The sequence below is a fragment of the Coregonus lavaretus genome, assembly GCF_964263955.1.
Source record: "Coregonus lavaretus genome assembly, contig: HAP1_SCAFFOLD_279, whole genome shotgun sequence".
Lineage (NCBI taxonomy): Eukaryota > Metazoa > Chordata > Actinopteri > Salmoniformes > Salmonidae > Coregonus > Coregonus lavaretus.
In genome coordinates, this window is record NW_028161756.1 from 298,152 (window position 1) to 312,744 (window position 14,593).

Genomic DNA, 14,593 nt, shown 5'->3' on the forward strand with positions numbered 1-14,593 from the left:
CCAAAGTTCCACAGTCAATATTCCTTCAAGATCGTATGTTGTAGCCATATAGTTATATTTTAATTGCCACCATTTGGTGCTGTATTATAGCCCACTAATTGGAGGTCAATTATTGTTTGTTACAAATTAGTGAGCTGATTTCGTTGTGCTTATTCCTTACAGAGATATGAGACCAAGCCTTCTTCCTCTCAGACAGATTCGAAAAGTGCCATGTGATTTTCCCAAAAATGGTAGGCCTAGTTTCTGTCTGAAAAATGAAAGTTTTGAGATTTCACCATTCCGTTCTTGAAAATACCGGAATAAATTAAATGGAATTTATTTTGTGAAGACATCTCTTAATCTTTAGGCCTATCTATATGGGCCAAATTCAAGAAATTATTGAAATATGTGTTGACATCATTTATTGTTTTGTCCAGAGTCATATCCCACTGGGCACACACTGGCTGAATCAACGTTGTTTCCACGCCAGTTCAACGAAATTACGTTGAACCAACATGGAATAGACGTTGAATTGACGTATGTGCCCAGTGGGATGATATCTCTGGGATGAGTCATCCACTGAAAATAGAGAAATATATTTAGCTAAAAATCCATTCTATTATTTTTTATTCGTTAAATGCGTGCTATGCTTTTGGTGTCTGTAAGTTAAAGCCTTCAAAATTGTCTTGATGAATTCCAAATCCCTTCTTTTTTTATGTTATGCGCTATCCTCGTTAAATGAATGAAATATAAAATGTTTTCCCAAAGGAGCACTATGTTTAACCCTAAAATGAATCTAATGCTGACTGAACATACTGTATGTGATAGCAAACATACATCCAACGTGTAAGTCCCACGTTTTATAAAGGTATAGATGAAAACATGTATGCATGTTTCTAAATACACTCGGTGTAGTCGGGAAGGTATTTCACGATTTATTCAGCAATGTAAAAAAAAAAAAAAACTCAGGGATTTAAAAAATTACATTTCTCATTGACAGCAAGTAAAAGTCTGCGATAACATTGTGAGACGTATAGCCTATGGGTTTCCATAAATAAGAACATATGATTGTCCTCATCTCGCGCTATGACGATGTAGATCAAAGTAGTAGTTATTTTTTTCAGCTGAGCCATATACCGTGCACGTGAAGCGAACAGTATAACTATTACACCTAATAGCTATGCATTATGAAATATTGACTTTACTTATAACAAATCATGTCACATGCAAAAACATCGATGCAAGTTGTCTTATTATAACCTGCTTCATGGTGAAATGACTTAGGCTACACGGAGACAAAGGCCTAGATGTTTCCAACATATAAAACCATCAGTTAAATCAAACCAATATCAATACCAAAAGGGAAATGTTAAGATTACATTGGACGCACAACAATTTAATTTGAATTAATTTGAATAGGAGGAAATATTTGTCTTGGACATGGGGAGACACATAATAATAATAATAATAATAATAAATAATTGTACATTTTAGCAGAGGCTCTTATCCAGAGCGACTTACATGAGCAATTAGGGTTAAGTGCCTTGCTTAAGGGCACATCGACAGATTTTTCACCTAGTCGGCTCGGGGATTAGAACCAGCGACCTTTCGGTTACTGGCACACTAAGCTACCTGCCGCCCTATAATAATAATAATAATAATAATAATATTAATAATAATAATAATAATAATAAGGATAATACAACATGTCATAACAGACCTGTACAATATACAAAGCCTTTTTACCTTTCCAACGCCAACTATTTTCATAGATTTTCAGAAATAGGCCTAATATGTTTCTTATACATAGGTTACAATACAGTGAGAAATATTAACACAATAAATGAGTCTCTCAAACTGGTCTCAGCAGCGGCACGGATGTGACTAGGGGATGTGAATAGTACATTTGATGGGGAAATGTTAGTAGAGACTGGCTGACTGGCCCGTTCCCTGCGCTCCCGGTTTCCGAGCCCGCGTTCTCGTGGTACAATACGGGCACGCGGACTATCCTCTGCGCTGCGGCGTGGCTCAGATTGGCCGCTTCGAGTTCCGCCGCCAACTGTCGTTTCCACTTATTCCTCCTGTTCTGGAACCAGATTTTCACCTGGGTCTCGGTGAGGTGTAGGGATGCCGCCAGGCCTGCCCGCTCCGAGCTACTGAGGTACCGTTTCATATCGAACGTCGACTCCAACCGAAATACCTGACTCCTTGAAAAGACTGTGCGCGTTTTCTTTTTCCGACACGTTTTTTTATCCGAGTTGTCGTCTTGAATTTTCCTCCAGTCATCCACCAACTCTGCTTCCTTCTTTGGTTCATCCCCATCACTCTCCTCCAGAACGATATCATCAGTACTTTTGTTTTCGTCGTCCTCTTTGACGTGTGGGTCCGGTGATTCTCGCAGCAGCTCCGGTGTGTCTCGGTCCCCTCCCGGTGAGGCTGGTGATGGTGTCTCTCTCGCGATGGCCTTCTCAGACCCTAAACGAAATAAACGAAAATGTTTATCATTTATTTAAAACATTAATGCACCCATAAAATAAACATAACCATTATATTTAGATTATAGTCATTCAAGTAAATGTTCCCATAAGGATCCGAGACACAGTTCACCTGTACATTTACTCATCATTAGTCTGAATATTATTCCAACTGATGAGTATTGCAAATTGCAAGTATTATAGGAGCCTAATTTATTATAAAATATTACGTAGCCTTATTTAATCCGTTTTAACAAAACATTATTTGAGGTATTCTGATGTGCAAAATCTATAAACAGAACCGAATGTATGCTATGAATCTACCTCCAGTCCTGTATAGATGGTGTCGCGACGTGCCAAACGTATAGGGACACCACCACGCCGACGTTCGTTCCAAATAGTGCGCCGATAATCCAAATCTCTGGGCTGGGGTGTCAAAACTAGGAAAAGTTAAATCACCGATCCGGGAGAGAGAGAAGCCTCCTTCCAATAGTCCTTTGGAGGTGGCAAGCAGCGTCTTTGGTTTGGAAGGTTTACTGTCGAAGTTGAGCAGGTTTTTGATAGAGAAAGGTGAGTCTTTAGCGGGCGGACGGGTCTCCTGTGCAGTCTCTGCCATCGCTGGTGAATTTGAATGACTCACAGCAAAAAACCGTAAAGAGAAATAGTTGAAGATATTGTTGGTTTATTCCGGTTACCCAAGCGTGGCGTTTCAGTGAAATATAGGCCTATTTTGTGACTGTTAGGATGCTTTGATAATACATTTAAAAAAATCGGAAAATGTGCGAAAATGTATGCACTCACTACTGTAAGTCGTTCTGGATAAGAGCGTCTGCTAAATGACTCAAATGTAAATGTAAAATGTAGCATAAATCTGCATGCAGGTCTATCCTGGGATGATCGCAGCAATAATAAATGGCAAAATGATCAATACGTCAGACCTGCAACGGATTCTACTAACGATGGAATAAAAATGTTAAATGCGCGCAGTCCTGGGCGATTGGGCATGTAGGCTACAATGGCAAATGGGATTAGAGCTGAAACTGGGAGCAGTGGGAGGGAGGGAAGGGACAGGAGGACAAGAATAGGTAAGGTAGGCCTGCTATCTGGGATCCTTGGAACGTCCCCCATTGAAATTGAAATTTAAAATGGTAGGGGTTAAGGTTAGGGTAGGGGTTAAGGATAGGGTTTAGGGTAGGGAACGTCCCAAGGATCTATTTTAGCAATGACCGATAAATCCACCCAGACTGCGCGCTCTCGCTCCAGGCTGAATGGCGTGCGTGTGTTATTGGCTATGTTGTCCAATTAGAAAGCAATTGGCGTGCATGGGTTATGCACTCAAACGTCTCTAACGATTACTTACTGTCAAACAACAGACATTTAATCAGACTTTTCAGAAGTAAACACATTTCCAAATTGGTTGGAATGATTGTTTAAGAATGGACAGGTCTACTCATCAGAAGTACATGTAGGCCAACATCAATAATGATTGTTGCAGAATGGACAGGTATTTGTATTTATTATGGATCCCCATTAGTTCCTGCCAAGCTGGCAGCTACTCTTCCTGGGGTCCAGCAAAAATAAGGCAGTTATACATTTTAAAAAACATTACAATACATTCACAACAGATTTCACAACACACTGTGTGCCCTCAGGCCCCTACTCTACTACCACATATCTATAACACAAAATCCATGTGTAAGTATTTGTATGCATGTGTCTGTGTCTATGTTTGTGTTGCTTCACATTCCCCGCTGTTCCATAAGGTGTATTTTTATCTGTTTTTTAAATCTGATTCTACTGCTTACATCAGTTATCCCTGATGTGGAATAGAGTTCCATGTAGTCATGGCTCTATGTAGTACTGTGCGCCTCCCATAGTCTGTTCTGGACTTGGGGACTGTGAAGAGACCTCTGGTGGCATGTCTTGTGGGGTATGCATTGGTCTCTGTGCTGTGTGCCAGTCGTTCAAACAGACAGCTCGGTGCATTCAACATGTCAATACCTCTCACAAATACAAGTAGTGATGAAGTCCATCTCTCCTCCACTTTGAGCCAGGAGAGATTGACATACATATTATTAATGTTAGCTCTCTGTGTACGTCCAAGGGCCAGCCGTGCTGCCCTGTTCTGAGCCAATTGCAAATAAGTCCCTCTTTGTGGCACCTGACCACACGACTGAACAGTAGTCCAGGTGTGACAAAACTAGAGCCTGTAGGACCTGCCTTGTTGATAGTGCTGTTAAGAAGGCAGAGCAGTGCTTTATTATGGACAGACTTCTCCCCATCCTAGCTACTGTTGTATCAATATGTTTTGACCATGACAGTTTACAATCCAAGGTTACTCCATGCAGTCGCTGTAGTAGCTGACGTGTATAGTGTTGAGTCATCCGCATACATAGACACACTGGTTCTACCTGGATTTTGTTGGAGAGGCTTGGAGAGGCTTCCATTAAATAACACCCTCTGTGTTCTGTTAGACAGGTAACTCTTCATCCACATTATAGCAGGGGGTGTAAAGCCATAACACATACGTTTGTCCAGCAGCAGACTATGATCGATAATGTCAAAAGCCACACTGAAGTCTAACAAAACAGCCCCCACAATCTTTTTATCATCAATTTCTCTCAGCCAATCATCAGTCATTTGTGTAAGTGCTGTGCTTGTTGAATGTCCTTCTCTATAATCATGCTGAAAGTTTGTTGTCAATTAGTTTACTGTAAAATAGCATTGTATCTGGTCAAACACAATTCTTTCCAATAGTTTACTAAGGGTTGGTAACAGGCTGATTGGTCGGCTATATGAGCCAATAAAGGGGGCTTTACTATCCTTAGATATGGCCAATAGGAGTGGTAATATCATAATAATATCTACTATTATCCTCAGTAATTTTCCATTCAAGTTGTCAGACCCCGGTGGCTTGTCATTGTTGATAGACAACAATAATTCTTTAACTTCTTCCACACTCACTTTACGGAATTCAAAAATTACAACGCTTGTCTTTCATAATTTGGTCAGATATACTTGGATGTGTAGTGTCAGTAATTGTTGATGGCATGTCATGCCTAAATTTGCTAATCTTGCCAATGAAAAAAACTTTTTGCCCAATATTTCATTTAAGGTGCTCCAACGCTTTTTAATATAATTCTTTATGTCATTTATCTTTGTTTCATAGTGTAGTTTATTCTTCTTTTTATTCAGTTTAGTCACATGATTTCTCAATTTGCAATAAGTTTGCCAATCGGTTGTGCAGCCAGACTTATTTGCCATTCCTTTTGCCTCATCCCTCTCAACCATACAATATTTCAATTCCTCCTCAATCCATGGGGATTTAACAGTTTCTACAGTCATTTTCTTAATGGGTGCATGCTTATTAGTAACTGGAATAAGCAATTTCATAAATGTGTCAAGGGCAACGTTTGTTTGTTCCTCATTAAACACCACGGACCAACAAACATTCTTTACATCAACAACATAGGAATCACTACAAAACGTATTGTATGACCTCTTATGCACAATATTAGGCCCAGCTTTTGGAACTTTGGTTTTCCTAGATATGGCTACTATATTGTGATCACTACATCCAATGGATTTGGTTACTGCTTTCAAACACATTTCTGCAACATTAGTAAAGATATGATCAATACATGTTGATGATTTAATTCCTGTACTATTTGTAACTACCCTGGTAGGTTGACTGATAACCTGAACCAGGTTGGCAGGCACTAGTTACAGTTTGAAGCTTTTCTCTTGAGTGGGCAGCCTGATGAAAGCCAGTCAATATTTAAATCACCCAGAAAATATACCCCTCTGTTGACATCACATATATTATCAATCATTTCACGCATGTTATCCAGATACTTAAATGTTAGCACTTGGTCTATAGCAGCTTAAATAATAAATAAATAATATGCCATTTAGCAGACGCTTTTATCCAAAGCAACTTACAGTCATGTGTGCATACATCTTTATGTATGGGTGGTCCTGGGGATCGAACCCACTACCCTGGCGTTACAAGCGCTGTGCTCTACCAGCTGAGCTACAGAGGACCACAGGAATGGGCTTTAGGTGAGGCAGATGAACCTGTAGCCATATTACATCAACAGTATTTAACATGAGATCCTCTCCAAGCTTTACAGGAATCTGGTTCTGAATATAAACAGCCACACCCCCACCCACCTTTGCCATTTCTGTATTTTCTGTAGATGTTATAACCATGTATTACTACCACTGTATCATCAAATGTTTTATCTAAGTGAGTTTCAGAGATAGTCAGAATATGAATCTCATCTGTTACTAGCAAATTATTGATTTAATGAACCTTGTTTCTTAAGCTACATATGTTAACGTGGGCTATTTTTAACACTTTTCTGGGATGCTTTATTATTCTTCTTGCTTTACTGGGAAGCTTAGCAGAGGTAGACATACTCTGGTTATTTTTATTAGTGCAGGGTGATCTGCACACAGTGGACTTCCTGCTAGGGCACACCGCCTCAGTGCTAACAGTATAACTCTGGTTCATAGGCACATGATTACTGCATACAATAGCTGTAGGATCAGCAGAGGCATTCAGGGCAGTAAGAGGGACATAAATTAGGTTACTTACATTGTGTCTTCCAACGCCCATAGGATAATGTACATTTCCTGAAGCATTATGACAACTCGACAACACAATGGTAGGGATTAAATGAGCTGGACATTGATAAGTCATTGTCTCAACGTAGCCTTATAATGCTGTGAAAGGATCCAGGAACCCAAATGATTTGGGTGGATCCCATCCTCCTTATAATACGAGCTTTGTTTCCAGAAGGTATCAAAATTGTAAATATATGTTACACCCACAGAGCTGCAATAGTCTCGTAGCCAGTTATGGAGGGCTAGACGTCTGCTGAACCGTTCAATGCCACGATTTAGGGAGGGCAGAGGGCCAGATATTATGGGGCGTTTGTTGGTGTCAAGTAGAGACCCAATCAGTTCTTTAAAATCCATCTTCAGCTGTTCTGAACTGCCCCTTCGTAATGTCATTCGACCCCACATCAGAAGTACACGTAGGCCAACATCAATAATGATGGTTGCAGAATGGACAGGTCTACTCACCAGAAGTAACATCAATATGCTGAAACGTTTTAATAGAGGCTTACAATGAATTAAAACATTAAATGGGGAATGATCTCCTTGTGGTGCCACGTGTTGTTCTGAATGATGACATTGAGGTGCACATTTTTATTTTCCAGCAAAAAAAAACATTTTTTTGTTCATCTTTCAAGTCAGATATAAATTATTTATATCAGAGATGTAAATACATGTGTAAACCACTGATTTGTTTAGTGAGTTTTACCCCAGTTGAATGTAGCCTAACTTATACAAACAAACTAAAAATACTTGTGTATACTACGTCACGCAACAACAGAAGTTTCACTTAGAATAGAATCTGATTTGCAGAGAGGAAGTCCTGTAGGCAATCATTAGCCCAAATCAACCTCATTCTAACCATGTGGCAGGGGGACAACCCTCTGCCATAGAAGCCATCTCTTTCAAACATTTAAATCTCATTTGAGTTCTGTTCCATTCAATCAGATATTTTATTTTATTTTATTTTTTCATTCAATGATTCTTGGTTGTGAAAATATTCAATTTATAATTCATAACCCCTTATTACAGTGGGGAAAAAATGTATTTAGTCAGCCACCAATTGTGCAAGTTCTCCCACTTAAAAAGATGAGAGAGGCCTGTAATTTTCATCATAGGTACACGTCAACTATGACAGACAAAATGAGATATTTTTTCTCCAGAAAATCACATTGTAGGATTTTTTATGAATTTATTTGCAAATTATGGTGGAAAATAAGTATTTGGTCAATAACAAAAATTTCTCAATAGTTTGTTATTTACCCTTTGTTGGCAATGACACAGGTCAAACGTTTTCTGTAAGTCTTCACAAGGTTTTCACACACTGTTGCTGGTATTTTGGCCCATTCCTCCATGCAGATCTCCTCTAGAGCAGTGATGTTTTGGGGCTGTCGCTGGGCAACACGGACTTTCAACTCCCTCCAAAGATATTCTATGGGGTTGAGATCTGGAGACTGGCTAGGCCACTCCAGGACCTTGAAATGCTTCTTACGAAGCCACTCCTTCGTTGCCCGGGCGGTGTGTTTGGGATCATTGTCATGCTGAAAGACCCAGCCACGTTTCATCTTCAATGCCCTTGCTGATGGAAGGAGGTTTTCACTCAAAATCTCACGATACATGGCCCCATTCATTCTTTCCTTTACACGGATCAGTCGTCCTGGTCCCTTTGCAGAAAAACAGCCCCAAAGCATGATGTTTCCACCCCCATGCTTCACAGTAGGTATGGTGTTCTTTGGATGCAACTCAGCATTCTTTGTCCTCCAAACACGACGAGTTGAGTTTTTACCAAAAAGTTATATTTTGGTTTCATCTGACCATATGACATTCTCCCAATCCTCTTCTGGATCATCCAAATGCACTCTAGCAAACTTCAGACGGGCCTGGACATGTACTGGCTTAAGCAGGGTGACACGTCTGGCACTGCAGGATTTGAGTCCCTGGCGGCGTAGTGTGTTACTGATGGTAGGCTTTGTTACTTTGGTCCCAGCTCTCTGCAGGTCATTCACTAGGTCCCCCCGTGTGGTTCTGGGATTTTTGCTCACCGTTCTTGTGATCATTTTGACCCCACGGGGTGAGATCTTGCGTGGAGCCCCAGATCGAGGGAGATTATCAGTGGTCTTGTATGTCTTCCATTTCCTAATAATTGCTCCCACAGTTGATTTCTTCAAACCAAGCTGCTTACCTATTGCAGATTCAGTCTTCCCAGCCTGGTGCAGGTCTACAATTTTGTTTCTGGTGTCCTTTGACAGCTCTTTGGTCTTGGCCATAGTGGAGTTTGGAGTGTGACTGTTTGAGGTTGTGGACAGGTGTCTTTTATACTGATAACAAGTTCAAACAGGTGCCATTAATACAGGTAACGAGTGGAGGACAGAGGAGCCTCTTAAAGAAGAAGTTACAGGTCTGTGAGAGCCAGAAATCTTGCTTGTTTGTAGGTGACCAAATACTTATTTTACACCATAATTTGCAAATAAATTCATAAAAAATCCTACAATGTGATTTTCTGGATTTTTTTTTCTCAATTTGTCTGTCATAGTTGACGTGTACCTATGATGAAACTTACAGGCCTCTCTCATCTTTTTAAGTGGGAGAACTTGCACAATTGATGGCTGACTAAATACTTTTTTCCCCCACTGTACATCATAGTTGATTGGTGTGAGAGAGGACCGACATGTTAGTCACGATCATGTAGAAATAGCAGGAAGGAGAGGGAAGCAAGGAATACATAGGGTGTCCATGGGACTCGTTTACAAGTAATGGTCCAAGCAGAGAGAGGGATAGGGTGTTGGAAGGTGCTGGTCCAAGCAGAGAGAGGGATAGGGGGTTGCAAGGTGCTGGTCCAAGCAGAGAGAGGGAAAGGTGGTTGGAAGGTGCTGGTCCAAGCAGAGAGAGGGATAGGGGGTTGGGAGGTGCTGGTCCAACCAGAGAGAGGGATAGGGGGTTGGAAGGTGCTGGTCCAAGCAGGGAGAGGGATAGGGGGTTGGAAGGTGCTGGTCCAAGCAGAGAGAGGGATAGGGGGTTGGAAGGTGCTGGTCCAAGCAGAGAGAGGGAGAGGGGGTTGGAAGGTGCTGGTCCAAGCAGAGAGAGGGATAGGGGGTTGCAAGGTGCTGGTCCAAGCAGAGAGAGGGAAAGGTGGTTGGAAGGTGCTGGTCCAAGCAGAGAGAGGGATAGGGGGTTGGGAGGTGCTGGTCCAACCAGAGAGAGGGATAGGGGGTTGGAAGGTGCTGGTCCAAGCAGAGAGAGGGATAGGGGGTTGGAAGGTGCTGGTCCAAGCAGAGAGAGGGATAGGGGGTTGGAAGGTGCTGGTCCAAGCAGGGAGAGGGATAGGGGGTTGGGAGGTGCTGGTCCAAGCAGAGAGAGGGAAAGGGGGTTGGAAGGTGCTGGTCCAAGCAGAGAGAGGGATAGGGGGTTGGAAGGTGCTGGTCCAAGCAGAGAGAGGGATAGGGGGTTGGAAGGTGCTGGTCCAAGCAGAGAGAGGGATAGGGGGTTGGAAGGTGCTGGTCCAAGCAGGGAGAGGGATAGGGGGTTGGAAGGTGCTGGTCCAAGCAGGGATAGGGGGTTGGAAGGTGAGGTACAAGAAAGGAAAGGGTGAGAGGGGTGAGGTCAATGATGCTGTTGGAACACAGTGGAGGGTATTTGAGATGAGATGTGTTATAGGATTGGTGAATCATAAAGCAACTTAGACTGATAGAATAAACCAGTCATCCAATGTGTTGCCATTGGGCCACTCACTACTCCAATGTGTTGCCATTGGGCCACTCACTACTCCAATGTGTTGCCATTGGGCCACTCACTACTCCAATGTGTTACCATTGGGCCACTCACTACTCCAATGTGTTGCCATTGGGCCACTCACTACTCCAATGTGTTACCATTGGGCCACTCACTACTCCAATGTGTTACCATTGGGCCACTCACTAATCCAATGTGTTGCCATTGGGCCACTCACTACTCCAATGTGTTGCTATTGGGCCACTCACTACTCCAATGTGTTGCCATTGGGCCACTCACTACTCCAATGTGTTGCCATTGGGCCACTCACTACTCCAATGTGTTGCCATTGGGCCACTCACTACTCCAATGTGTTGCCATTGGGCCACACACTACTCCAATGTGTTGCCATTGGGCCACACACTACTCCAATGTGTTGCCATTGGGCCACACACTACTCCAATGTGTTGCCATTGGGCCACTCACTACTCCAATGTGTTGCCATTGGGCCACTCACTACTCCAATGTGTTACCATTGGGCCACTCACTACTCCAATGTGTTGCCATTGGGCCACTCACTACTCCAATGTGTTGCCATTGGGCCACTCACTACTCCAATGTGTTGCCATTGGGCCACTACTCCAATGTGTTGCCATTGGGCCACTCACTACTCCAATGTGTTGCCATTGGGCCACTCACTACTCCAATGTGTTGCCATTGGGCCACTCACTACTCCAATGTGTTGCCATTGGGCCACTCACTACTCCAATGTGTTACCATTGGGCCACACACTACTCCAATGTGTTACCATTGGGCCACACACTACTCCAATGTGTTACCATTGGGCCACACACTACTCCAATGTGTTACCATTGGGCCACTCACTGCACACTACTCCAATGTGTTACCATTGGGCCACTCACTGCACACTACTCCAATGTGTTACTATTGGGCCACACACTACTCCAATGTGTTACCATTGGGCCACACACTACTCCAATGTGTTACCATTGGGCCACTCACTGCACACTACTCCAATGTGTTACCATTGGGCCACACACTACTCCAATGTGTTACTATTGGGCCACTCACTACTCCAATGTGTTACCATTGGGCCACACACTACTCCAATGTGTTACCGTTGGGCCACACACTACTCCAATGTGTTACTATTGGGCCACTCACTACTCCAATGTGTTACCATTGGGCCACTCACTACTCCAATGTGTTACCATTTGGACACTCACTGCACACTACTCCAATGTGTTACCATTGGGCCACTCACTACTCCAATGTGTTACCATTGGGCCACACACTACTCCAATGTGTTACTATTGGGCCACACACTACTCCAATGTGTTACCATTGGGCCACACACTACTCCAATGTGTTACTATTGGGCCACTCACTACTCCAATGTGTTACCATTGGGCCACACACTACTCCAATGTGTTACTATTGGGCCACTCACTACTCCAATGTGTTACTATTGGGCCACTCACTACTCCAATGTGTTACCATTGGGCCACACACTACTCCAATGTGTTACCATTGGGCCACACACTACTCCAATGTGTTACTATTGGGCCACTCACTACTCCAATGTGTTACCATTGGGCCACTCACTACTCCAATGTGTTACCATTGGGCCACTCACTACTCCAATGTGTTACCATTGGGCCACTCACTACTCCAATGTGTTACCATTGGGCCACTCACTACTCCAATGAGTTACCATTGGGCCACACACTACTCCAATGTGTTACCATTGGGCCACTCACTACTCCAATGAGTGTTTGCACCAGTGCTAACACATCTGGAAGAGGCCATCACGCTCTAATCTGTGAGGTCAAAGGTCAGCCATACATCCCTCCATCCGTGCAGGTGCCTACCAATCTCCTGGTTAACTAACCCTATACTGGGCCTGCTAATAACTGAAGGTATGTTTGTAGATATAAGTTCCATAACAAATAGTTGGCAGATGTTATCAGTGTTACAATGTTACAGAGGATCTGAACCAGTTTAAAGTCAAACGATTAAACTTGGTCTTGTACACCTGGGGCTGAACAAATCCATATTCACACGTGTTGTACACCTAGGGCTGAACAAATACATATTCACACGTGTTGTACACCTAGAGCTGAACAAATACATATTCAGACGTGTTGTACACCTAGGACTGAACAAATACATATTCACACGTGTTGTACACCTAGGACTGAACAAATACATATTCACACGTGTTGTACACCTAGGACTGAACAAATACATATTCACACGTGTTGTACACCTAGGGTTGAACAAATACATATTCACACGTGTTGTACACCTAGGGTTGAACAAATACATATTCACACGTGTTGTACATCTAGGGCTGAACAAATACATATTCAGACGTGCATGTAGAACTAATCAACAAAATTGGATTTGTGCAACCTACACAGGAAACAATCTGTCCCTTAGAGCTGGTGAGGCTTGCTCCGATTCTCAAGGACGGCACTTGTTGTGAACAGCTACTTGTTCCCCTGCATAATGACAGGTCTCGTAGTCCTGCTAAAGATGGGGGCGGAGAAGAGGAGGGGAGCTGTGTTTGTCCATGTAAAATGTGATCCAGATAATAGTATTTTCATCAAAAGGCAGCAATTACATTCATTAGAGGTCTGGCAGGCAGCAGTAATTAGGAAACGAATGGTTGTGGGAATGAAAAGGATAGTATGCAATTTTTTTTTTATTCTAACCCTGGTCTCTTGTTAAAATTGGATCAAATGTAGACAGACAGAACTAAATTATACATCCCAAAGTCCTTCCTCACCACCTCTCCATAGTAACGAGGGTTGTGAAGACCGACTGTTACTATAGCTACATTTATTCATGAAGTGAAATGACCCCCTCTCTGAAGAGCCGTTATACCTTCTGGTGATAAATTAGATAAACCTTCCATTTGAGATTGAAACAAGCTGTCAAGCATCTTAAAACGAAAATGTTTACACCCTTTGAAATGGTAATAATTATGTTTTGTGCTAAAATAATGCAAACAACTTAAACGTTGAACAGTTTATAGACACAAGCATTTTAATTCAGCATCTTTAAATCTTAATTAGAGTAAGTGGATCCCCAGAGAGACTATATAGGTTTTAATATCCATCCTCTCTGGTGTGATGCCGCATGGGAAGATCTGTGTCGCTCTGAGGTGGAGAATTATAATGAATTCATTAATACATATTTGGCTTAGTTCATGGCCATTACATTAATCAAAACAACTATTTTATCTCCCTCAACCTATATCTGATCTCTGAGCACAGAAGACACCATCAAGTCATGTAGCTAGACTGGAGACCCCATCAAGTCATGTAGCTAGACTGGAGACACCATCAAGTCATGTAGCTAGACTGGAGACACCATCAAGTCATGTAGCTAGACTGGAGACACCATCAAGTCATGTAGCTAGACTGGAGACACCATCAAGTCATGTAGCTAGACTGGAGACACCATCAAGTCATGTAGCTAGACTGGAGACACCATCAAGTCATGTAGCTAGACTGGAGACACCATCAAGTCATGTAGCTAGACTGGAGACACCATCAAGTCATGTAGCTAGACTGGAGACACCATCAAGTCATGTAGCTAGATTAAAGACATAATAAAGTAATGTAGCTAGACTGAATCAACTTAGTCAGTGATGAATGTTGATTTGCTCTGTCGAACAGATATTATTACTGGTTGATAGCTGATATCGGTCCACCATTTTATGTACATGTACTAACTATGCTGTCTGGGGAGAGAACAACAGCCCTTGTATTGTATGGACA

The 14,593-nt window shown here is 42.4% G+C and overlaps 1 protein-coding gene across 1 annotated transcript; it reads right to left on the bottom strand.

Moving 5' to 3' along the window:
• Positions 1-1,831: 1,831 nt before the first annotated feature.
• On the bottom strand, positions 1,832-3,069 carry LOC311120154 (homeobox protein HMX3-like; the record flags this gene model as incomplete). The annotated part of the gene is made up of 2 exons (XM_084194772.1): positions 1,832-2,454; positions 2,778-3,069. 2 exons carry the CDS (start codon positions 3,067-3,069, stop codon positions 1,832-1,834), a joined length of 915 nt encoding a protein of 304 aa, XP_084050898.1.
• Between the last annotated feature and the right edge of the window lie 11,524 nt (positions 3,070-14,593).